At 41.3% G+C, this 26670-nt stretch overlaps 1 protein-coding gene across 4 annotated transcripts in view; it reads left to right on the forward strand.

The window, feature by feature from the left end:
• The first annotated feature begins 3523 nt into the window (after positions 1–3523).
• The window catches only part of LIN28B (lin-28 RNA binding posttranscriptional regulator B), a 95070-nt gene continuing 71923 nt past the window's right edge, over positions 3524–26670 (forward strand). Inside the window, exons 1-3 of one of the 4 annotated variants that reach the window (XM_034409076.3) lie at positions 3524–4298; positions 12873–12921; positions 23559–23770. In XM_034409076.3, coding sequence (XP_034264967.1) covers positions 12888–12921; positions 23559–23770 — 246 coding nt within the window. In that variant the 5' untranslated portion in view covers positions 3524–4298; positions 12873–12887. Of the gene's footprint in view, positions 4299–12872; positions 12922–22181; positions 22267–22931; positions 23064–23558; positions 23771–26670 lie in introns of those variants that run through there. The other 3 variants (XM_034409080.3, XM_034409078.3, XM_034409079.3) reach the window with 3 other exon arrangements.

The raw sequence follows: 26670 nt of genomic DNA on the forward strand, positions 1-26670 counted from the left end.
TCTTCCTGTCTGGGAGGTGATCCAAAAGTATGTCAGCATTATTTACTCTGTCTGCATAGCCAGTCTCTACTGTACTCTGCCACATTAATGAGGGCAGTGAATGGTGCTGCCCTAGCAGTTTATTGCAAGACAAACCAAGGGGCAGTGCTTGGTGGATTTCCTGCTGGCAGGAATTCTTCCACAAATCACCACAAATCTTCCACAAATCTGAAGGAAAAAGCAGATTTTGACTGAAAGGTTCATTCCATCCTTTGGCTCCTTAAAATGATATATTTCTATTTTCTGCCACAACTGTACTGTAAAGGTCAAAGCTAGTATAGATATCCTCCAATTATGACCACAATTGAGGCCAAAATTTATGTTGCTAAACAAAATAGTTGTTAAATGTTTCTTGCCCCATTTTATGACTTTTCTTGCCACAGATGTTAAGTGAATTACTGCTGCTGTTAAGTTAGCAAGTGAATCTGTTTTCCTCATTTTTAAGTGAATTAAGTGATCTGGCTTCCTTATTGACTTTGCTTGTCAGAAGATCTCAAAAGGTGACCACACAACCCCGGGACCAGGGTTGAAATGCTACCGGTTCGGACCGGTTCGGGCACACTGGTAGCAGAGATTGAGGCTGGTTTGCCGAACTGATAGCAACCGATGGCTGGCCACACCCCCAAACCGGTCCGCGACCCACAGTCCTGCCATGCTTGCCTGCCTTCCACGCTGCCTTCCCAGTGTCCTTGTGGCCAGCTTGCAAAGGCAGGCAAGCGGAGGCCACGTGGAAGGCAGGCAAGCATGGCAGGGCTGAGGAGAATGGAGATAGCAGCCTACTCCCTTCCCTGCAGCCCTGTCATGCTTGTCTGCCTTCCACACTGCCTTCCCGGCAATCCCCCATGCCCGCTTGCCTTCCGAGGTTGGTGTCCAGTTAACTCTAACCCCCACGCCCTTGGGGGAGACACAGCGGCTGCTACCTTTGCCTGAAATGCCTCTCGCGTCTTTCAGAAGCAATTGGGGGGAGGAGGGGGGAGAGCACCTAGCAAAGGCCAGGAAGACCCATCCGCCCCATCCCTCCCTCCCCCCCACCTTTCTCCTGGCTGGCTGGCAAGAAACAGGGTGTGTACAGCCGCCACCACGCTATTCTACCTCTTCTGCAAAACTGCTCCACGGCTCCACTCGTCTCCAGTGCCCCAATGCAATGCCCGCGGCTTGCGTGGGGCAGACCACGGCGGCTGTAAGGCCAAAATGCTGCCCATGCAAGGGGGGAGAATGTAGGCATCAACACCAAGCAGCCCTCCTCCTCCTCTTCTCCTCCATCAGTTTCGAGGCTGGGCAGGGCTTGGAGCGGCAAGAGGGAAGGCAAGGCGACTGACTTTCTCCTCTTCCTCCTTGCAGAGTTCATTGAGTTCGTTTTGCAAGCTCGACCGAGGTTTGCAACTTTGCATGGCCTTGGGGGCTTTTGTGCAGCAAGCCCCCCTCTTCCTCCTCCTCCTCCGCAGCTCTAACATGGGTTTTTAATTCACAAGGAAGGAAGAGAAACCCTCTCCATCCCACCCGAGGACCAATTAGATTTTCTTGCCACTCGTGGCAGGAATCCAGCCTTTGCGTGGGAGAGAGTTTCTTCCCGCTGGCCCGGCGGCCCTTGGGGGAGATGCAACCATTGCAGTGGGGATAAGAAGGCCAGCACTGCCAGCGCTAAGAGGGGCTCTTCATTTTCTTCCTTCTCCCACCGCTGCCGCTGGAGCCAAGACTGCTGCTCTGCTGGGGGAAGAAAGAAAGAGGAAGGGAGAGACAGAGGGAAGAGTGACATGATGTCATTTGGCCACGCCCACCTGGTCACATGACTGCCAGGCCACGCCCACCAAGCCACACCCACAGAACCGGTGGTGAAAATTTTTAGATTTCACCATTGCCTGGGACACTGTAACTGTCATAAATATGAATCACTTTCCAATTGTCTGAATTGTGTTCATGTGACCATGGGGGTGCTGCAACAGTTGTGAATGTGAAAAATGGTGGTAAGTCACTTTTTCCAGTGCCATTGAAACTTCAAACAGTCACTAAACAAATGGTTGTAAGTCAAGGACTACCTGTATAATATTTTCAGTTCTACTCAGAAACCTATTGCCAACTAAATGGACAAGGCTCCCTCAGTTGCTAGTTCAGCTATTTATATATAAGATCCATGCTCTTCCTGGCTTATTAAAGTTGTGCTTGGAAGACATGGAATTGGATCTAGGCAGTAGTTAACTTAGTGAAAAAGGACGTAGTTTCACCAGCTCTTAAAGAGATGGTGATTATTCTTCAAAGGAATATTGCTCAACCCAACCATTGGTAGCATACAATGGGAAAAGGTTGATGTTGGCTATTCTTTGTTCTCACCTGCCTTGTCAATGTCAGCGGGATTAGTTGCTGGCATGAAACCAACACAAACTTGTATGATGGGAGGAAACACATTCACAGGGGAAGTAGATGAGGCCTATCCTTAAACGGCACAGTAAGAACCAACCAACTGACATTATGGCATATTGCATGCATATTTTAACAGATTAACAGAGTTGGAAGGCGCTCCATGGCATAGGACCCGGATACCTTCGAGACCGACTTCTGCCACCAATAGCCTCCCACCGGCCAGTCCGCTCCCAGACAGAGGGTCTCCTCAGGGTGCCATCAGCCAAGTTATGTCGGCTGGCGACACCCAGGGGGAGGGCCTTCTCTGTGGGAGCCCCTGCCCTGTGGAATTAACTATCCCTGGAAATGCGTAAGATCTCCGACCTCCGTGTATTTCGTTGTGCCCTCAAGACTCTGCTGTTCCGCCAGGCTGGGCTATCAATGTAATGATTTTAAATTAGGTGTTTTAAATTTGGGGGGTTTTAAATTTGAGCCGAAACTATTTAAATAATTTTAATTATTTTTAATTGATGTTTGTCTTTGTGCTTTTAATAGGCTGTACACCGCCCTGAGTCTTCCGGGAGAAAGGCGGTATAGAAATAAAATTATAATAATCTTGTAGGTCTTCTAATCCAATCCCCTGCCCAAGCAGGAGACCCTACACCATTTCTGACAGATGGCAGTCCAGTCTCTTCTTGAAAGCTTCCAGTGATGAAGCTTCCATAACTTCTGAAGGCAAGCTGTTCCATTGGTTGATGCAGTGCTGAAATCCAATTTTTTTTTTTTACTACCGGTTCTTTGGGTGTGGCTTGGTGGGCGGACGCTTGGAGAAGGATGCTGCAAAATCTCCATTTCCATCCCATTCCAGGGGAAGGATACTGCAAAATCCCCATTTCCTCCCCACTCCTGGGGGAAGGATATTGCAAAATCTCCATTCCCATCCCACTCTGGGGCCAGCCAGAGGTGGTATTTGCCGGTTCTCCAAACTACTCAAAATTTCCACTACCGGTTCCCCCGAACCTGCTGGATTTCACCCCTGGGTTGATGGCTGTAACAATTTACTCCGTGAAGCATAGTTAGACACTGGAGATTTCAGTCGAGGTGTGGCTGTCTGCACAGAAATCGTCACATTTAACCATAGCGATCCCTAGTCTCAAGACAAATTCTGGTTCAGCAGATGCAAGGCTGCGCGAGTTGCGGGTCCAACCACAACAATTGCCGGTAACTGTTGTGGGGCGGGTTCAAACCGTGCTGCAAGCCAGAAGACCGGAGAGAGGGGCGAAGGCGTGCCGTTTTTTTTTTCCCGGCAAGGAATGGGTGGGTGGGTGTGAAAATATCCAAATTCACTGGAGTTTGTTTAATGGTCTCCAACCTTCTGGATTCTCGCCCTGACACACTGACGGGTTTTTGTTTTGGTTTTTTTTTTTGCGCCCCGCACTCTTGAGGCTTCACGCTTCGGTACGCGGGGCGAACAGGGGTTAAAAAAAGCAGCCTTCGAGGAGGCGTGGTCTGGGAAAAGAAAAGGAAAGAAAAGAAAGAAAAAAAGAAGAAGAAACCGAGAAGATGCGCGGAGAATCCCGGCCAAGGAGCCGGCATCGGAGGAGGCCTCATCCCCAGCCGGGACCAGTGTGGCGCGCGGCCGAGAGACCTTATTAAGCAGGTGTTGCTGAAGCGGGGTGGCTCGGCTGCTGCAAGCGCCCCCCCCCCCCGCTCCCCACTGCCGCGGCTCTGCTGAAGCTTCCCCGTCGGTCTGTCAAGGCCAGCCGAGCTTTCTTCCCACCCTCTTATCGGCTCATCCTTCCGCCCATCGCCGCCGCCCCCTTCTCTTCTCTACAGTATTTTATTTTATTTTATTTTATTTTGCTCCCTTTCTGGCAAGCCCTGAGCCTGCTCGGCCTTGGAGTGACCATGGCGCGCGCGAGGTAAGTAGAGTAAATAGCCTTTCCCGCGCGGCCCAAGGGAGGAGCGAGGGCGGGAGGTGGGGGCGCTCAAAGCGTGCTGCACTGCAGCCAGAAGACCCGGGCAAAGGGGCCGAAAGGCGTGTGCTATTTTCCTGGCAAAAGGGGGGTGGGGTGGGGGGGGGAGAGAGAGAGAAAAAATTGCCGGTGGTCTACTTCCGGGTGTGCACCTTTATTTCCCTCCCTCCTTGCCAGCCTGGAAACAGACGGTCGAATCTCTCCTTTTGCTCGCCTTTTACGGCAGGGGAAGTTTTCCTTTCTCCAGCCTTTTTTTTTTTTTAAGCCGAGCTTTTTATGCTTTTCAAAGGCGTGTTGCGCCAAGGTTGGAACCTGACCGGTCCTTCCTTCCGCAGTGCGGCCGCCAGGGGGCGCCGTGTCCGTCGTTCTTTTTCCTTCGCCTTGATCCGCGTGTGCGGTTTCTGCTTTAACGTGGGAAAAGCCGGCGAAGGGATAAGGCTACGGTGATGGGAGGAGGGGGTGTGCATGAGGGAGGAAGGGAAGGAGGGAAGGGTGTTCAAGGAAAGGCCACCCAAAGCTTGGAGGAGAGAAAGCGCGAGGAAACTGGAGCCTAAAGGGCCACGTACGTGGGAAGCCCGAGGCGAGAAGTGAAGGGACGCATAGTTTACATTATTTGCTATGCGAAGGCGCGAGGGTTGCACTGATGGAGAATGCAAAGGATGGAGTCAGTCTTTCGTTAAAGAGACTTTTATTTAAAAAAAAAAAACACCTCCTTTGGGGTTTCTAGGGGGGAAGAATGGGAAGGGAAAGCCTATCATTGTTTATTATATAAATCGGGGTCCTCTGAATGGGATTTTAAAACGTAAGTAATGGGACGCCATCTTGGACTATTTCATGTATTAAGAAAATGAACTCCCGAGATCTTGCTTGCTGCTTTTTAAATTGTTTTGCTCTTCCCCTCTCCAACGCAAACATATTTTTTTTAAATTGCTCCCAAAGTTGCTATGCATGCCGTGGTTTGTTTCTTGCAGGTTATTTTGCAATAATACTATGTAGCGAGAAGTTAATTCTTTGCGAACCAATGTATCAAATGTTTTGGAATGAAAGGGAAAAATAAAGTACCTTAAGCATATACTGTAAACTCTGTCGTCTCTTTTGTAATAATGGCAGAAATCTAGTTAGATTAATTTGACAGTATCACTATAAGGTTCTAAAAATAGAGTATGGTGGGATTCTGTGTATGATTTCTTTTAAACAGAGAATTTTTTTCCTCCTAGTTTACTGTATAGATAAATTCAAATTTATCCTGGAACACATTGTAGCGCATTAAGTAGTTGACTTTGTGTCTTTCTCAGTTGTGAACTTCCCAAAAGATTACTATTTTTATTTCTGGCCAATAAATTATTATAGGCAACAACTGTATTATATAACCTCAGAAAACAGAATGAAGCCAGAAGTGAATTATCTTAGTTTGGCTAATGATGTGTGAGATGAATATCCAGTATAGAGATATATTCTAAGGATCAATATATTCAGTTAAAATAATGGCACATAAGGGCACACGCTACCTTCCAACTATTTTAACTATAGCTTAAAGGCAAAAATGCTTAATAAAACAAATATTGGCACTCTGATAACTATCAAATATCATTTTTGCCAAATGTATTATTTACTATAAATACTATTAGAAAAACTACACATACATGAAAATAAGTTCCATTGTTTAATCATCCTAAATGCTTTTTTAAAAAATTCTTTCCTCTGGAATACCAAATTATGGCTTTAGTATAGAGCAGGATTTATTAAATAAAAAAGAAGTTTTTTTCCCTTCAAAATTTAATAAATAAATGAATAAATATAATAAATAAAAATTATCATAATTCAACCAAGGCTACATACAAAAACTATCTGGTCATAAACTGGATCTCAAAACGCAATGTTCAGAATCCTTTTTAAAAAAATGATATTTTGAAATGTGTCTAAGTATAAACTGAAGGATGGGGGAGAACAATAATCCTTGTCAAAATCTACACTTCATTCTTTAGATACTGATAAAAATTTCAATGCTGCCTCTCAATTAGAAAAATCTCGAACAGAAAAATGAATTGTAAATATTAACAGCAGTATTTTCCAGTTATTTTATTCTAAATCATGTTATATTCCTTACTTTTTAAATTGCCTTAAAAGAAATTATTTTGATGGCTTGGATGTATACCAGAGGAACTTGTTGCTTACATCATTTATTTAAGGTTATAATACAGCTTCTGAAGTGATTTATAATACTCATTTCAAAGCTCACTGTCACAAACACTTGATGGAAGAAGTGACAGCTATATTAAAACTTTTCAAATAAATTCAGTGTTATAGTTTAGCTTTCCTTTATTCATAATTGCAGAGATATAGAAGCATATGTATTTGCATAATAGCTCCTCCTATGACAGGATGTATCTACAAAGTCGCTGGCCAAAGTGCTGAAACAAGACAGCCATCTTGATCATTATTATGTCCAATTGAAAACATTCTAAACTTCAGAAATGATATTTTCCAGTTAATTCCCTTTTTTATTTTTACATTTTCAACATGGTTTCATTTTTGTAAAAGGCAGATTTAGTTGCATGCCACATTGTATCTTGTACCTTGATGCTGAACGAAGTGCTAAAATCTCTTCTGATTTTAAATTAACTTGTAGAAATGGAAAGATTTAATTTATTTTGATACATCCAACCTAAATCCTCCTGTGAAAAGAGACTTTAGGCATGAACAATAACTTTTTGGATTCTGAGGTTTTGAAAGGCATCATGAAAGTTGATGCTGAGACTTTTAACCAAGGGTAAAGAGTTTGCATAAGACCTATATTAAAGTTTCAAGCAAATCACATACAAAATAATATTGAAGAACTTAAAATATGGATGAGTAATTTTGTTTAATTAATTAATTAAATTTTATTAAATTTTTAAAAATTAAATTAAATTTTATTAAATAATTAAATTTTAACAGTTTTAACAAAAATGTTCTTTGAAAGCAGCTCTGTACTAGTTCACTTTAATTTCCTACTTTGGTTTTGAACATAGGATTGCTTGACATCTTGTTTCTAAAAATAGAATAAATTGATCCTTGAATTTTTGGATTTTCAGATTAAAAGCAAAATGTGACAAACTGGGATAAAATCATACAGCTTATAAAGTAATTTTATTTTTGCCAAAACAAATTTGCAAAACAGTAATCTATAAGTTTTAATGAAGAAATATGTTATATAATTTATAAAGGAGCCCAGTAAATGTATGTATATTTTTTCTAATAAGTATTAATATGTGATATAAAATTCATTTATATCAATATTAATTCATATATAAGTATTCTTTCCTATCATTTAAAGGAAAGAATACATACATACATACATACATACATACGTATTATTGTTTCAGCCAGGGTTTTTCCTATGTAAATCAAGAAAAAGCCTGGCTGAAACAATAATGCACATATAGACCTACGAAAAAAGAAGAGCATACATACATACATATAAATTGTTGGCTATTGTTACAAATTTTTTTATATGATCAGCATAGAATCTCCCAATTTATACAATCAAAGATGGAAATTCTATTCTATAAAACTGACCAAAATCACACAAATGTAAGCTTCCAAAATAAATCTGTAAATTTTTAAATACTGCATATTTTGTTTTGCTATAGTAGATCAAAATGTGCATGCCTCTGAAAGCTGGTATTTTCCTTCAGCCCCCCTCTGAAAGCTGGTATTTTCCTTCAGCGCCCCCCCCCAAAATGTAGCAAACATTAATGGTTTTCAATCTATCATTCTGTGCCATATATTAAGTTTTTAAATTAATTATATCTGAAAAAGTGCTAACATTTAATTTCCAGAGATGAAGTTTTTACCAACAATTTCTTTATAGATTTGTGTGAAAATATTTTTAATTCTGCAACTGCTTCATTAACTCAGGGGAAAAAAATCACTATATAAGGTATCTTTTAAACTAATATTTTGCAGCGTCCACAGAGTAAAACTCATAAATTTTAGCTTCCTAAAAGCAAATTTTTACTTGCTTGCAGAAAATGAATAACTTAACATTGTGGACCTAATTTTAATCTTTCATTTTATATGAGTGTAGATAGAATTAAAACCAAGAATCCTGCATTTATACAGTATATCTTTACATAAGTGTTATCACTATAACTAAAATATTACTACTGATTATGAATTTGGGATTAATTTTCTCTTCAATAAAATATTAATGCTTGAATATTTGAATACAAATATTCTATGGGATTGTTTTTGTAACTGAAAATGTAGGATAAATAAATTTCATATAATTTAACTTGAGTTTGTGTTTAAAGTCCTTATTTTATATTTTTATTTGCTTTATTTATATTTCATATTTCTTAACCACCCATCTCCCTCAGACAGGTCCTTAGTAAGAAATGGTATAACAGAAGTTGGAATAAATCATTTACTTAAAAATATAATTCCTATCAAAAATGAAATATACCCTTTCTGATAAAATATAATTATTTTAATTATTACATCATATAATTAACCTTTTCGATTCTGCATTGATTTGTACATTCATTCAGATAAATGGCTCTGAACTTACTATAAATATTTCAGCATTGCTTTAGGTTCTTTTAGGAAGCAAGCTGAAAAGTCTACCTGCACTTAAACATTTTTTAGTGTTTGTACATAATACATTTTGGTAGAAATGATGTAACTTGATACTGTCTCAAAGACATTTAGTATTTTAGACATAGATAATGAAAGACACAGTAATGATTTACCGATAGATGTTAGTATAAAAATATACTAATATTAAAATCTAATCTTCTTAAACTTGGTCATTTTTTTTCTCTGAATTAGAAGAAAAATGTAGTTACATTTCTTTTGGAAACGAGATAAAAACTTAAATTCAATTAATAGAATATGTTATTAAATATTCTAAACAATCGTGGATGTGTATACTTCTGTGTGTGTGTGTGTGTTACATTACATTACATTACATTACATTACTTATGAGGAATTGTAGATAGTGGAATTAAATTTTTCCAGTTAAATAGTGGAAAAATTGGAAATAAAGTACACTGCTCAAAAAAATAAAGGGAACACAAGCAGAAGACATCCGAGATCTGAATGAATGAAATAGCCTTATTAAATACTTTGTTCGTTACATACAGTAGTTTTGTGTTCCCTTTAGTTGTTTGAGCAGTGTATAAACTACTATATGTAAAGAACAAAGTATTTAATAAGGCTATTTCATTCATTCAGATCTCGGATGTCTTCTGCTTGTGTTCCCTTTATTTTTTTGAGCAGTATATTTGATTATTATGTTCAGGTTAAAAGTATAAACTGCATTTTTGACTCTGGAAATAAAGCCTCTCAACTGAGCAAGTAGTACTTTGTTAAGGGAATATTCAATGCTTGCACTAACTGAAAACAGAGAACTATACATAGAATAACAAATATGAAGAGAAGCATTGTTTTTAGAAATCATTCCCCTGGCAGAAGTGACATGAATTTGAGTGACAATCATCACTACAATAGAAACAGCTGTTTGGCCATTACTATGAAAAATTATTGGACATTTATTGAAATTAATGGTTATGGTGAATTGATATTTTTATCTATCTTAAATTCAAAATATAACTTCATTTGGATTAATCTGCTTTAATGACTTTGATACTTAACAACATAAAAAGAGGTAATCATACTCAGTTCTAACACATGCTAAAGCATACTATATTTATCTGAACAAGTAACACTAAAGCTTGCAATCTGGTTAAGCAGAAGTATGTTATAAAATCTATTTCATGAAAAATGTTAAGAATGTACATAATTCTTAATATTCCATCCTGCTATGCAAATCAAGTTAAATTTGGCATCATGGTGTATTAAATCTTTCATTTAGATAACTCAACTGCCTTGAAATGGAAAAAAGCTAAAATATTATTTTATTTTTTAAAACAAATGCTAAAAACAAATTAAAATTTTAGTATCAATATCTGGCAATTGAGAACAATTCTAGATTAGTTCATTTAGTTTAGTTTTTTGTTTAAAAATATAGAAAATATTAGACTGAATTTACTTGCTTGGGAAATATATTTCAAACAGTCTTAATATTTCACTGAATCTTATAAGAATTATGTTAATTCAGACAATAAAAAGATAGTAATTGCTATAATGAAATATATTTTTAAGTAGGTGGCTTGACCATTTTACACAGAAGTGGGGGAAAACTAGACAAACAGAATATTGCTACATTATTTTATTTATACAAAGTTTTCAAATATTAGTGAACTTAAACATCTTATATTTTTCCACAATTCTGTTATTTATGTATCATCTTAGTTTATAATCTGTGTATGGTATGTGTCGATTTCACCATGTAATTTCAGTACATTTTTATTTTAATTGAATTTTAACAGCAATTTTCCATTTGTAATTGATATTTCAGGTAGCTAACTAATTTAAGCATAATTAAGACAGATTAAGGAATTATAATTGGAAATGTACTGGTATTTAAAATATCATATATTTTATATTGCTGAATGAAATGTTAGGACTGGACCCTCCAAACACCTCCAAAACGACTCAAGAATCTTCTAATTTTACAACTGCCTTTTGAGTATTGGAAGAATTTTATAATCAAGAGTATTTTATTTACATTACCATGCCAGCCAGTGCAATTTGAATTAGCAAAGTCTTCAAACATAACCTTATTTGAGGTTATGCTTGACTGTTCAATATTATTCTTTGATGAAATAACCAGTTGAATAATACTGTGCTAAAGACAGTGTACACTTAATAGTGGAATAAAGCAAGTCATATACAGCACTATATGACAACTGCTTTATTTTGTGGAGCAGATAGACAGACATGCACATAGCAATGAAGTACATAGAGAAAAGGAGACAAAATGCGAAGAATATTTAATAAATGCCTTCTGAATATTTTATTTTACTTCCTTCACTATTTATATACATTCTGCCATAGTTCAGCAAAATGATTAATATGTAGGCAGAACATGCTGCATTGTTTGCATTGCCCAATAATGCAGTCAGGATTTCGACTTCATTATTCTTCCTAGTCTGATCGTGCCTGTGGGAAAGGGTCAGTGGATTGTGCTGCAGTTCTTGTTCTCCTGCCTGCTTGCCTTTTTCTTCTTCCCCTCACCTTATTTTGCTAGCAATGGTATCAAGGCAGGCTAGTGTAATATCACACAAACACCAAATAAAACAAAGTGCTAGAATATTCCAAATGTTATTTTTATCTTTTTTCTAGTAACCTTGGTAGTATCTGCTCTAGGCCAAATTTTATAAATATCTGCTACTATTTGGCCAATTTTTGTCTCTTGATGTTTGGCTTCCATTTATGTATCAAAAGGTAAACTTTAACCTGCCAAATGAAACTGAGCTGTTTTGTGGGAAATAGGACCTAGTTTTGAATTATTCAGAACAGAATCTGAGTACTGCATATTTGCTTTGTCAATTATATAAGGGAAGAGATGCTGACCCTTTCAACTGCAATTTAATTATATTTTTCTTTGTATGTTCTTTCTAAAAAAGAAAATACTGATGCCTTGAAGAAATTCATTTTGTAACATTTTCCTTATTGAAATAAAGAAAATCTGTTTCTTTATAACTATTACACACTTGAAACATATCCCAGTATCATTGTCTACCTTCCTAATGATTATCTGTAGTTTTTCTCTTTTGTTTGTACTATTCAAGTTCAGTTTTGTTAAGTTTGGATGGAAAATTTCTGTATGTTACCTTTGTTTAATTCAAGATAGAATTGTTGATTTATAAATTCAATCTATAATTTATAGAATATAAAGCCTAGTGGAAAGATTTACAAAATAATTAAACTTAGTTTCACACCATCTTCCATTTGCAGAGTAACCGAAATGGAAGCAGGTAACTGGGAGACACTTAGCAATGTCTCTACCCAGTGGTTTGTGAATGTCAAAATTTATTTGCTCAATTATTGATATATTGACATTTCTTAAATATTCAGGGCACAATAGGCAAATAATCCCCATTAGGTAATGGAATAATAGAATTAACACATTAACTTCACCCAAATATTATTGCTTCTTATAAATCTCAAAAGACAGTTTGAATAGAAATACATGGATTTATTTATTACCTATGTCACCTGTCTAAAAAGTATGCTCCTATTGCATTTTGCTCATATTTGACCAAAGTGAATGCCATCCATTTCATGTATATTTGTTGATCTGACTAAAATATTTGTAGCATGGTATGGTTAGTAAATGATAAATTTAATAATCCAAAAAGACTTTCAGGTACTTCTGCAGTTCTTCAGTTATTTTCATTAAAAGGTGAACACCTTCTCTGATGTTGCTTTGATGAGAGCCTCACCTATTATTAAATGTGTTGGTTGTAATGAGTTAGGTAAGCCTCAACCTGTTAAAAAGTTTATAGCTCACTTCATAAAGAGCTGGCATTTTACAGCCTTCTAATGACTTGTTAAACTAGAAAAGGGGGAATTAAAGAGAGTGCTCTGCTGGAATTAACATGGTAGTGACTGCAGCTCTCTGATTCCTAGGTCCTTCAGAAGACTATGAAATCCTTCTGGAAAGTTTCTTCCGATCCAGGTTAGTTCTTATTTCACCCCACCCTTTATCCATTCTGACTGTGTGCTTGTCTTAACTGTTTGTTATGAGGTTCAAATAGATAACAGTAGATGAACCATAGCTTCCCTAAAGGAAGAAAGAAAACAAAAATACGATGCCTTAAGATTTGATTGTATCCTCCTTGAATTTTGAAGACATATGAAGCTGAAGATCCTTCCTGTGTAAGTGAAGGCTGTAAATTATGTAGCCTGGAATAATAATAATCTGGAACCTAATCATTGTTCCTGTTTGAGATGATTCCCATTTCTGCAAATTTCACTTTCCCCATGCACGTTAATTCTGTTCTAGGGCATTAGCAATCCTGCTAGAACACTACAGCAGTTGATTTTCCTACAAGTCAAATGTTAGGAGCGCTTATTTTTTCTATTTTGAGAAAGAAACTTTGAAAGATTCTCCTGTAAGACATTTGATATATGTAATGCAACATTAAATGAAACCTCCAGGGTTTTGTTGAACTATTTAAACACCTAAATGAAACAGGTTTTTTTTAATCTAGTGTGCCCTATTCTTTTAAACTATGTAAATGTATTTGGAGAAGCCATCCAAGCAGTACAAGTTCCTATATTTACTCAGAAGGATGTTTACATCCAGCAGACTATCTCCCTTATTGGTCTTCTCTCTCTCTCCCCCTTCCCCCATGATCTGAGCATTTTGATCAAAGTTGAGCTATCAACTCTGTTGATGGTCTTGGCTGAAAAAGAACCCATCTTAGAGTTTGAATTCGTTCTATTCTTCTCTCTTCTCCATTCCAAGAGATGCATTTCTGGCTCAGCTGACTGAGCTTCGGGCTTCAAGGCTGCCCTTTGGTTGCTGAAGATGAACTTTCCTGCTCCCTGCAAGATGCCCTCTCCCGGACGTGGGAGGAGGGCGGCGAAGTTTCAGTGGCGCATGCGCCCTGAACGTCTGAAGGTGTGTTTCCCCCCCCCAAGATGTTAGAAGAATGAGCCCCCCCTCCCCGACACAATTGATGAAACGCGTTAAAATAAAGTAGCGCGTCACTTTGTATGGCGAAATTTAAACACTGTAAAGATAGCCCCCCTCCCTTTCCATCATCTGGCTCCTTTTCCAGGCAAGGCTTTTCCGATTCTTTTGCTGCTTTTCCTTTCCACGTGGACCTACACTTCTCTTCGCAGGGAAAGGAACCGGAGCAATGCGGGGGGTGGGGGGGAGACACCCCTGAGCACAAAGCCCGGAGCAAGAATTAAGATAGAAAGCGTTCTAAGCCTCGATTCCATACCCGGGACAACTCCGCCTGCCTCTATGGGGAGGCGCCCGTAACTGCCCAGACCGCCCTGTCGCTGACCTCCCTCGGTCCTTTTATTGCCGCCTCCTGCATACCGGTTCGCAGAATTCGACTTGGTCTCGCACACCTCTCTGTTCGCCACTGATTGGCTACCAATAGCTGAGAACCTCCACGCCGGGGCTACCAAGGAGGAGACGGTGCCTGGGGAGAAATTTAAGATTTTCGGAGGTGTTTCCAGGTTTCCCCCGCCCCCCCTTCTTCTCCTCGGCGGGACTGTGGAATGAGTCTCCGTCATTTCGCTGAGCCAAGCGCCCCACGAAATCGGTCCGGGACTGCAGCCTGCTTGCCAGCTGCCCCGCGTGTCTCGCTCCCGAAGGAGCTTCTGCCCTCTTTGTCGCAAAAGCCACCGGTAGGAAGTGGCCGCAGGACAGGGAGCCCCCTCTGATCGGCTTCCCTCTAGCTTCCCCAGGGTCCAAACGCCCAGGAGGTTTTTTTTTTTTTTTCCCCTTTTTCTTCCCCCGCAGCCTTTGGGAAGCCGACGGCTGTGGTTGCCCCTTCGCAAAACACTCGTCGAACTGGGCGAGTTTTCTGGCAAGGGAAGGTTTTACGATTTTTTTAAATTAAAAAAAAATGTTTACATTAAATATAGGGTTGGTTGGCACGATTTTTATTCGCTTTCTCTTAACTGAATATATTTGCTGGGCAACAAGTTGCAGGGAATTCGGGATGAGTTAGGACTAGTTGTGCCGGATTAGGATTAAGATTTCTGTTTGCAGAATCCATTGATTTTCTTCTTCCTTGAAGGTTACAAGGCTTCTAAAACGAAGCGTTTCTTCCAGATCCTGTCCTAGAGAATGAATGAAATAATGGTTTTCATTTAAAATTTGCACGATGACCGTACTGTTTTTTTAAAAAAATAGTCCGATGAGTAAACATGAATCGTAAATGAATCCTGCTTTCTTACCTAGATCCATACATTTAGGCAGGAGGCGGACGTTCCCGTAGTTTTGCACCTTTCTTTAACGAGAAACGTAAGTGGGCGGAGAAAAAAGCATCAGCTGATTTACAAAGTTTCTCTGCCGCCCTTTCCTGTTCCTTCGCCGCCGCCTCCTCGCGATCCTGAAATTCGTCTTGGCCATGAAGGTTCCCAGGCTCAAAGGATGGCGGTAATTGGAGCCCTGAGTTTCCACAACGCTGGGCGCGCCCACTTACATTCATTTTGGTGGGTTCTCTCGTATACCAAAAAGTTTTGGCCTGCCATTCAGTTTCCACGCAGCAACTTCTTATTTCGTCTGCCTTCCTCTCCCCCTCCCCTACCCCCCCCCCCGTAATCACAACAAGGATATCACACTTTTTCGAAATGAGATTTTAACACCAGTAATAGCCAAGGAAAAGAACAAGAGCCCACGCGTGTAACTTCCAACTTTTGCTGAAACGTCTCGCGGTTTAAATTAACAGAAATAGGAGTTGCGGGGAACATGTTAGGAATCTTTAGAAGACTGGCTCTGGAGGTCTTTACTTACTATCTAATAGCACCAAATTCGGGGATGCTGCTCCCATTTTAGCAAGTATGCAAAGACATTCCCCTCTCTTCAGTCGTATGAAGGGGAACAGTCGCATCCGGAATTTCAGCGCAGTTCCTCGGTATTTATACTGAAGCGGGAGAGAAGGGGAAATGGTTGGAGAGAAGAAATGTCTTCATATCTGTCACACCCGATCCAATAACGGGTTGGTTTATGTCGTACTATAAGGAAACGTTCAAAACCATGGAAGAGTTACATAGTGCTTTAGTTTTTTTAAAAAACCGAAGGATCACTGCGAGTGATCTACCTATTCCTAGAGGATCACGTGTTCTCCTAAGCCTCGCATTCACTTCGGTGGGATTTCCAAGCAATCGGTAGTCCAAGCTGCAGGCGAACGTCGGATGAGGAAGATTCTCATTTTGTCTTAAAATGTGTCTTTTACTAAGAGCCCGAAACTCCCTCCTTCCCCATCCTTAAAAAACAATGAAACTGTGGACATAATTCAGCAAAAACTGTCCCGGGACTGAATAACGTATATCAACCGCTACTATATGAAACGCCTGCTTTTAAATCGAAGATTAGGACTAGCGTTAATAAAGTCGCACTTTCTCGTCACTCCCGCATTTTCCTTTTGAAATGTGCCTTGGCCATTTGCGAAACAGCCGAAAAAAATGGTCCCCTCTACGGTGTTTAAGGCGTCTTCTCTGGCCACCGTCCTAGAAAAGTGAGCTGTTTGCTTTTTCTGGATTAGAACCGCTGCCGCTACGCTCCGTTTCCGAAAAGAAGCTTTCCAAAGTCAGCAACAAAAGACACAAATACATCCACACGCCCCGCCCGTAAAAACTCCTCTTTATCAGCAAACAGGCTATGAAAACATTATAGATCACTTCAACAAGCCTTTTTTCGGTGTTACATATATTAGTTTGTGGATTAGTGAAGACAAAGTGGATGGGTGGATGGGATAGATGATAGATAGATTAGATAGATTAGATAGATAGATAGATAGATAGATAGATAGATAGATAGATAGATAGATAGATAGATAGATAGATAGATAGATAGATAGATAGATACGGACGGACGGCAGAAATATTAGAAGCCGCCGCTATTTGATTGGTGCCCAAAATAAAGATTCGACACGGAAGCTGCAGGAGATTCCAATGACAGTGGGGAGGGGGAAGGGGGGGGGTAGAGAAGATGCTCTTCTTAGTTAAGACTTCGTCTATTAACAAATAGTGAAAAGGGTTATTTATCCAGAAGAAAATCCAAATGAAAAAAAATGCAGACCCGGAGCAGGTAATGTAAGGTTTCTCTGAAAGTGTAAGATTCTGTGACGACCCCAGACCCCTTCTTGTCAGAAGCCCCTGGAAGTTGAAGGGCAGAGCCAAGTGCTTCTTCCCCTCCGCGATCTTTCCTGCTGCCGGCCCGTCCACATGAGGACCGTAAAACCCCAGGCGACCGCTAGATGGCAGCCAATAGTTACAAGCTTTCTGTATTTCTTCGCGACTCTTTAAATATCCTTCCATCCACCGATCCATTTATTCCTACTTCCCCCAAAAAAGTCTCCTCTCCCCCCCCCTCTCTCTTTGGGACTTCTTCGGAACAGCAGGTGCGGCTGTCGCGTCGGAAAAAAATGTCATAATAACCCGAGCGGCAGGAGTGCAGCAGAAATCTTGAATCTGGGGTGGCTTTTGGAGTACGGACGCTTCTCCCGTCCCCAACCTTTCCCTGCCCAACTTTCGCGCCCTTGCGGTCACACCAAGACCCGGCGAGCCGTTGTTTCGCCAGTCGAACTTTCGCCCGGATTGCGAAACTTTCGCTCGAAATGCGCGCTTTGCCTGGGAAGCAGAACGCAAGGGTGGGGGTCGTGGTCGGTATAACTAAACCTTTACGCCTGAATCGCCGACTTTTTGAAGGAAGAGAGAAGTGCCTTCCTCGCATCGTTCAGATCCGCAAGTCAGGGCAGCGCTTTTGAGGTATTGACTTTGTCGCCCCTTTCCTGCACGCACGTTCTGAATTTGGGGCGGGGAGAGGGACCGTGCTGTTTTGCAGGAAATGTGAATAGATGCGCCGAAAACATCTGACGCTCTTCGTTAGACCGTTGGCCCCGACCTTAATTCTGCTAATACTAGAGGCTTCCAAATTTCAAGGCTGGTGGGCAGTCATTTGAAAACCCGCGTTTTTTAAATACTGTACAACCGCCTGCAGCCTTTTCTTCCCTTTCATATATGACAACGCCTTCAATACTGTAATTGCTTTATGGCATTCCTCCACTTCAAAAAAAAAAAAAGATAATTTAAGTCAAGCCTCTGCAAAACCCAATAATATGGTCTGAACCAAAGGTCACATATCTTTTGAACCGGAGGGAGCTAGCGGGTTCTTTCTGCTTTCTTAAAACTTTCACCTACCTACCCCGTCGACGGAGGCATTGCGTTTCTAACGTCCTCCCTCCGTATAAAGTCTTATGGACAGGTGTATTATGCACACACGCTTCCGATTTTTGGCCAGCTTTTTCTCCATAGCGAGCGTTCTTTTAGACTTGTAACAGAAAGACTACACAGAATGCAACTTGACATTGTATAAACTTCAGTTGCTAAGGAATACTGTACTTTGTGTTATGATAAGGATGATTTTCTCACGTTTGTCTCGGCTTTTTAGAGGTCGACGGAAAATCTGCACAAAGTCGCGCGCGGAACTGATTACCCCTACCAGGTGAATGGATAAGGCAAAACCTCAAAGAGGGATCCAGGCATGCAGCCTCCCGCAATGTGAGGAGTCAAACTTTACATGGGGTGAGGGCTTTAAAGCAAAACGTCTCTTCGTTCTGAAAAGGTGGAAGCCAAATACTTTCTTCGTTGCACAAGGTTCAGGCAGCCATGGTTCCTTAAACCGAAAACTGCCCGAGCTGAGCAAGAAACATTTGGGCGGATTACATCCCCCAAACTATGTTCCATCAGCCGGTTAATTTTTTTAGTTCTCCCAAATCCTTTGAAGGCTCTTTATTCTCTTTGGCAAAGAAAGGTACGGACGTTCTTCTTATCTAGTTTCACCATCCAGCCCCTGGTAATAGGAAGACATTTAGTTAGCCACCTCGGTCCTCTATTTCTGGTAAGTAAAAGCGTTTTAGGGTTTTGCTCTCTCCGCCTCATCTTTTTAGCAAAATCTCTTGCTGCCCTCCAGCCTCAATAAACCTTTAAAGTCTTGGAAAAGCTGCACTCTTTCTTCCTTCGAATGAGATTCGCTTCTTTTCGAGCTGATTTGGATGGAAGTCCCGCTGAATTCCGAGAGTATTTATTTCTACGCAATCGTTTCCGAAGCTAGGGCCACCCGATCCCGATCCTCAGAAGGAGGCGCCGGGGATTCTGCGCCATTTACCTCTCCCCCGTTACCGCTTTCCTGCGCGCTATTTGGTTGTTTGAAAAGCTGTGCCGGAGAGGAAGCGAGGAGGGCGGGTGGGGGAGGAGGAGGAGGAGGAGGGGCGAGAGCTGAGCAAGGCGACCTCCAGCACCAAGCTCACCGATGGGGAGGTGATGGCTGAATTTGCCAGAGGAATGCCGCCGTAAAGAACTTCAGCCCTCCTTCCACACCGAAAACGAGAACAACCCTGGCATCGCTACGAATTAACGCGTGGAGCTGTTCTCATGGCAGGAAGGTACCCTGTCCACTTAAAACGGGCCGTTAGGAAAAGAAGTTTGCACTTTTTCTCTCCCTGCAACAAACTCTTACGCAGTAACCCGGGAGTAAATAGGCCCCTTTGGTTAGTCACTGTTTGTTCAGACTGCCTGTCGCCAGGTTTAAACCAACAACTGACAACCTTGTGATTTCATTAGTGGGAAGAGAAAAAAAAAAAAAGTCCGAACATGCAGGGCAAATTAAAGCACGGCGGGAGGGGCGGGTGGCAGAATCTATCTGGACCTTGCAAATGTTGATCTGGCTTGAGAAACGGGCAGTAGGTATTTTCAAGGAAGGCTGAAACTGATATTTCGGGATTAATCCTGTCCGTATCCATTCCAATGGAATACCGTAGATGTGCTTTTATAAGCGCATCGGCATCTGTGCGGTAGAAGGCGAGCGAACCCAAGCACAATGCTAATCAGCTAAGGAACCGATCTTCAAAGGAGGTTCATTGTTGGGTCTTAAAAGGATCGGAGGCCATTTTCAGTGCAGAGGCAAAGAACGGAGAAAACACTCAGAAAAGTTAAGACTCGCTGGGCTGCCTTCGACGTGAACACGCCCAAAGTTTGGGCTGCTAGCATTCCCGGGAACGTCCGACAGTCAGAGGCGTACACTTGTCATTATTGCCCCTCATCCCCATCCCTCCACCCTTTCTTCGCCCGGGTGTTATTACCCTGAGGATTCCGGGGATGAATTTGGAACTCTACAGGGAGATAAGACGTTTTCTCCCCATGCAATTCGTGTACGGGGTCTATTAAAATGTCAGTTCCGCTGTAAGGTGACGAGACTCGCAGATAAAGCCAGGACTGGACAACACTCCGAACGACCGTCGGCTGTCTAGAAGGGGTCCGTTTCAACAGCAATTTGTGACCCAGCTTCCTCTCTCCTGTCTTTTGTTTTCCGCCTCTCCTCCTGCCGGCCGCTCCGGTGTTTCGCCTTTCCAGTCTCTCTCCCACCATTCTCCCGCCTCCTGGAGAACGATCGGTTAGCCGAGGGAGGTTCGTTGGACGCTTGAGCTTGCAAACTGGCCTCTTATTTAGGAAGTCATCAATCACATCCCCTCCCCCGGATCGAGACGGGGATGGAACCTGCGAAGCGCCATCCCGCTCCCTCCACCACCAACTCCTCGCGTGTCGCTTCCCTAAATGCTTTGAAACGCTCGGCTGCCTCGCATCCTGAACCGAATTGAGATGACACCGCGTTTCCGGTGGGGCTTCCCTAATGGACGAGGTACAGACCCGGCAAGGCGACTTTGGTTCCGATTTGATTGACCGAACCTACGAGGCAGGGCCATAATAAGCAGCTTCAGAATATTACTTCTGCAAAGTGTGCTGCGCGTGTTTTAATGCTCGTTTATCGTTCGAACAGTCGGTGTGTTTCAGTCATGTAAACCCTGTTATCAAAAGAGGCTTCAGTGCTAAGATTTATTCTCTGATATTCCAGAGAGACCTAACATTTTTTTTTTCTTTCCCTTCCAACAAGACATACGACCGAGAAGGGAATAAAATGGAAACACTGCAACGTGATTCACACGGCAGATGGCTATTAAAGAGAGCGGGACCCCAAATAATTGATCTACGTTTCAGAGAAAGCAAATTCCGAATTAAAATGGGAGGGAGGGATCCTAATAATCAAACAGAGGGTTCTTATTCACGGGATGTATCGCCAACAAGCCTCGCCAACCCTTCGTCTGAGATGATTTAATTTGAATTCCTGCAGAGAGAAGGGAGAGGACTTGATCTCAGTGATGGATTCATTACCAATTCTGTTTAAGATTACGGTCATACGGTATATACACTTACATGGCAGAAAGATCCATGAAGTTCAGATAGATTTACTTAGGGGGTGAGCGCAGGCCTCCGCAGCCCAAATTCTGCGCGCGGTCAGTGGAAAGGAAGGCGGCTTACTTCCAGGTAAATGTGTGCACAGGAAGAAGCCAGACTGCGCCCCCTATTTCTTCCTGTCACCGATTCCAACGGGACACGACCAGCGACGCTCACACAAAGATCCAAAGCCCACCTCCCAAGCCAATCAATTTAAATGCAAGAAACGATCCCCAAGTTAAATTAAAACAAAACCACCGATTGCCATTTACGTGAAAAAGAAAGAAAGAAAGAAGCAGCTCTTCTCGCCCAATTTGTGGATCAGCTTCGGCGGCGCTTCCCACCTCCCGGGTTCCGCCGCCAGTTACTCAAGTGCGAGGAGCGAAGGGCGATTTCTTTGCACGCGTGTCCTCAAAAAAAAAAAAAAAGCAAGCAAACAAAACAAAACAAAAAAAAAGCTTTCGCTCCGGAGAGAGCGCTACGCTCGGCTCGCGCGAGGCAGGCCGGCGGCCTTGCGTTCCGACAAAGAATTCCCCACCCTTAAAGAGCGTCAGACGGATCTACGTAGAGAAACGTGCCAACTCGTGGCACGGGGAGCGGATTTTCAAATTTCGTTGTTGGCTTCATAAATTATTCCGGCCTGTCAGGGCCGTTGGAAGCGCCGATTGGCTATTCTTTTTTTTTTTTTCCTCGCCAACTCCCCCCCCCTCCGAATCCCTTCAACTCGGAAGACCCGAGGTGAAATTAGTAGTAAGAAGGCATGTAATTGAGTGAGTCACGTGCAACGGGGGCCCAGAATCCCAGCCAGCCAGAGCATGGACGGCGCTTGGCCTGGGCGGTGGGGGCGGGACAGCCGCAAGCCCCCCCCCCAAAAAAAACACCACAAGAGAGCAGGGACCTAGACAGCCAAAGAGGGAGAAATCGCTCAAAATCAAGATGTTAAGCTAATTCCAGAGACCGCTTCTCCTGACCAGGAAAGGGGGGGATACTTTTCCGCCTCGCTACTTCGGAACAGAAGGCCTGTAAAGCAACATGGCCGAAGGTTATCCCCCCCTTCTTTGCCTGGGTTGCTTTTTTTTTCCCCCTTTCCTTTGAAACATCGCCTCGCTTTCCTTCTCTCTCCCGTCCTTTTTTTTTTTTCCCCTTCTCCTTTCTTTTTAAGGAGAGCCCTTTAACTTTCGTTTTAAAGGAAAGGACCATTTAAAGGACAATTAGTTTTTTTTTTTTTCAAAGGAAAAGCACGACAAACAACGGTCACGAAATCGGAGATATGAGGGGGGGGGGAAAAGGAAGAATCCTATTGTGGCCGAGATCTCCTCTGTGTTGCTCTGCGCCGCCCACCGCCGATTCACCCGAGTTGAAAAGCCTTCGGAGGGACCATTGTTCCTGTGTGATTGAGCAAGCAATTGCTGAAGGCAGAAAGGGAAGGGGAAAGTTTTATACACCTGCCCCCCCCTTCACACTCACTCACACACACCGCCGCTCCATTCGGCTCTAGTGAGAGCGTACAAGAAAGGGGAGGGGGGGTTGCCGGAGGAAGCGCGCGCGAGAGAAATGAGCCTAGTTGGAAAATAACACCCGGAGCTCGCGGCCGCTGGATGGGCTGTTCCAAGCGGTTGTGCAATCGCCTTCTCCCTCGGCTCGGTCGCCCCCCTCCCTCCCCGCCCCTCCTCGCTCCCTCCCTCCCTCCCTCCCTCCCTCGCCAGCCGAGACTCATTCGCCTGCGAATTCCTCTGGGGAGGGATGGGATCGGTGCTCAACCAGCAGTATCCAAGTAAAGTATCGTTTTCTGGGGTGGTTTATGTGGCTGAAAGATGGAGTTAAAGGGCAGGATCGCACGTATGTACAGAACAACGTGGGATGGGCTGGACTGCTGCTGCTGCTGCTGCTAGTGCGAGGCTGTGTGTGCGAGTGGCGGGGAGTGTATGAAAAATAAGAGCCTGAGTCACCGCAGATGCTTGCCTTTCCCTCGGAGATGCCCTTCAGCGTTGCATTATTATTTTTCTTTCCAAACGCAGTTTTTATTTCCTCCTAAGAGATCCGGGCGTGGGTGTGCTTTGAAATGTTGGTGCGCTTTAAAAAAACAAAGTGTGGGTCGGAAGGGAAGGAAAAAGAGCTCGGTTTCGTAACGTTGAGCGTGCGTGTATATGTGTGCTTTCCGTCCTTTTCTGTAGCAATCGCTCTTGTGCAGCCGCCAAGGAGGTGCTAATTAGAATTCAATTCTCTGCCTGTGTGTAAGAGAGAGGGTGTGTGTGTGTTTGTGAGCGCGCGCGTGTATATTTACGTAGTTTTCTTGTGTGTGTTTTTTTTTTCCGCCATCCCTCTCCAAATCAGCGGGGGCGCGTAAAAGTGGAGATGAACCCGGGAAATTGCCGGAACAAGAAGAGGAAGAAGAAGAAGAGGCGGAGGAGGAGGAGGAATCCCAGGTTTTGCACGGAACAGGCCATTGCAAGTGGTTTAATGTGAGAATGGGATTCGGATTTATTTCCATGCTCAACCGCGAGGGAAGCCCTTTGGAATCTCCGGTTGATGTCTTTGTACACCAAGTAAGGACTTTTTGTTAACTTACTTTCTCATCTCGCTCCCTTTTGCTAAAATTAACCGATCCTTAGTTCCGTTTAAGATTGCTTCTGTTTCATAGGACCCAAACAGTGTTTGCATAAATATATATATATATATATATATTGTGCCTGTTCTGTTAGGAACTAATTTCAGATGGCAACAGCAGCAGTCCCATTGAAATCAGTGTATTGAGAAAATACCTTATTAGTTAATAAAAGCTAATAAAGTACCTTCTCAATACAAAAGTGTAGTAGGAAGCCTTGGTGGAGTTTTTTTTGTGCTTCCTGTGTAATTCTGGAGGAATTTTGTAATCTTATTAGTCGTCTGATAGATTACTCTTTACTAAAATTGGAGCAAGAGAAAATTAGGTGTAAACTCTGCAATTTTGTACATGTTGATTTGAACTTAAAGAATCCTCACCCCCCAAAAATAGAACTTACTTTGAAAGAAAATATTAAACAGTGTTACTTTTTGTGATAATACAGTGAAGTATAAATAGTACGTGTATTGGTCTGCTATTTGGAAACAAATGGAGCTCATATTGTAGAATATGACATATCAAAGCCTAATTTATGTTCAGGTATGTGATAAACCATGAGAGGAAAATATCTTTTATAGTGCAACAAGACTGCTCAGTCTTTAAAGCCTCAAAGTTTAGAAGTGTAAATGTAAAAGGTGATATTATACATATTTATGTACAAAAAAGGCATGATTCCTTTAGCATGTAAAAGTCCATTATGATTGTAAAAACAAATAACAGCATAAAACTGTTAATTCAGTTAACTATGTTTGACACGTGTGCCTTTCACTTTCTCTTCTGTCCTTTGATTATCTAAATCCTAAAAATCAGGAATTAAATTTTGAATTGTACTATCGCATAATTAGCTCAGGAGGGGAATGAAACATTCAAATTCCTGAAATTCCTGTGCATTGTTATATTCCTTTTTTTAAAAAAAAATTTTTTAAATCCATTGAGTGTAGTAAGACCTGGGTTTTTGATTGGTTATATCTGCAAAACTTCAGTAATGTTTCATGTGAATACATCTGTTATTACCTGTGGATCTCCTAGCAAACTGAGATATATATTTTTCTGTGTCAAGTTTGCTTTTTATTTTTCTGGTTTGAGCAAAATTTTAAGATGGTCTGTTGTGTGGGGTTATTTTTAATAATTATTATTATTTGGGGAAGGAATTCATTTGCAATAAACAAGATAATAAAACCAGTAATTTCAGGTTTAAAAATATCTTCTGAGGTAATATTTTCACTGAATTCAGTGGAAATGTTCTGGAATAACTGGTGAAAGAATTGCTGTTGCTGCTTCTCAGAATTTTTACTTTGCTTTTTCCATCTTGTTACAAAATTAATATCACTTTAATGGATTGTAAATACGGCATCTTGAAACAAAATGAATATTAATTTAACTATAAATATGGAGAATAACTGTGAAATGAAATATCTGATTTTTTATTTGCATGAATTTGTTTGTTTGATTTAATCTACAATCTTCATAGAGTTTTCAATGCTGATTTCTAATGGCACCTGGCCCTTCCAAATTTTAAGTCCTCCATATACATTTTTTTGTATATATAAAGGAACTGAATGTATATGTGGAGTCATATTATACCTGAAAATCAAACCCCCCCAAATCTGTTAAAATATCATTTATGTAATAGACACCTGTAGTTTGATTACTCAAACATTGTTATGTTGTAAGGTGCTGTGTATCTTGCTAGGCTTTTGGCTTCTGTGTTTACATGTTCACAGATTTTTTAAAAAGTAAAACCAAAATATTGGGGGAGGGGTGAATTGCAGTGGTAAAATCTGGAGAACAAACCTTAGTCTGTTCCATGCACACTTGCATTGGTCAGTGTAGTTATTGATAGGATGTAATAATTAAATGAAGCTACGTAATGATATAGACTTGGCATTTTTTTTAAAGCTTGATTTCTATATTCCCCTTTCATCTACAAGTCTCTGAGCAACTACCATGTTTTAATCTAAATAGTACATAAGTCAAACATACAATATACAAAACATAAATAGTGTACAAGTCACAATCAATCCCATTTCACAGATTTGGACTGTAGAACTGTAGCTGTTCTTCAGAGAAGGTAATTTGGATTACACATACACACCAGAGTGCTGCATAACAATCCTAGATTCTCAAATATTGCTCAGTGCATAGCTGAACCATTCATATGGTACAATTTCTAACAATTCCTTGGAAAAAGAAATGAACCTCCTTTGTTGAACCTCCTTATGTCAGATTGAATTTTAATGTCCTGTCTACTAAACTTGTTGTAGCTAGGTATAAAGAGTAAAGAAAGCTAATAATTCTGTAAGAAACAAAATTAATGAGTTTGACACATGTTTGTAGAATTCAGTAAGCAAAAAAATAATCTAGACAGAAGAAAATTGTAATGTGTATAGGCGTTACTAAAATACTGTATTTACATAATTTGAAAAAAAAAGCATTTTAGGAATACTAAATATGCATTTGCAAATAAGCATAACAAATTTTTCCTGGTAAAATGAGCGAAAATGGGTTTTTATGATAAAATATGGAGCTTTTTTCATTATTGGGTTATAAATAACTTGAAGGATTCATGATTTTGCAGTAAATCTGGGTGAGTTAGAGATTTGGTTAAGCTTTTTTGCCCCATGGGGCAAAAGTTTTCCTCCAGCATTTCCAGTAAGATTGATTAAATCTTGATTTCTGGAAAGAGTTATGTTGTACTCAGTTCTAGCTAGCCCACAGTTTAACTGTGCTGCAGAAATTCATCTAAAATGAAAGGGCGGTATTGAGTAATATTATTGTTTTTGGCAATACAGGCTGATTTCACTTCCGTTACTGCAGTGGCCCCCAACCTTTTGGGCATCAGGG

This window comes from Pantherophis guttatus, chromosome 1 (genome assembly GCF_059756535.1).
Source record: "Pantherophis guttatus breed Tessera chromosome 1, ASM5975653v1, whole genome shotgun sequence".
NCBI lineage: Eukaryota > Metazoa > Chordata > Lepidosauria > Squamata > Colubridae > Pantherophis > Pantherophis guttatus.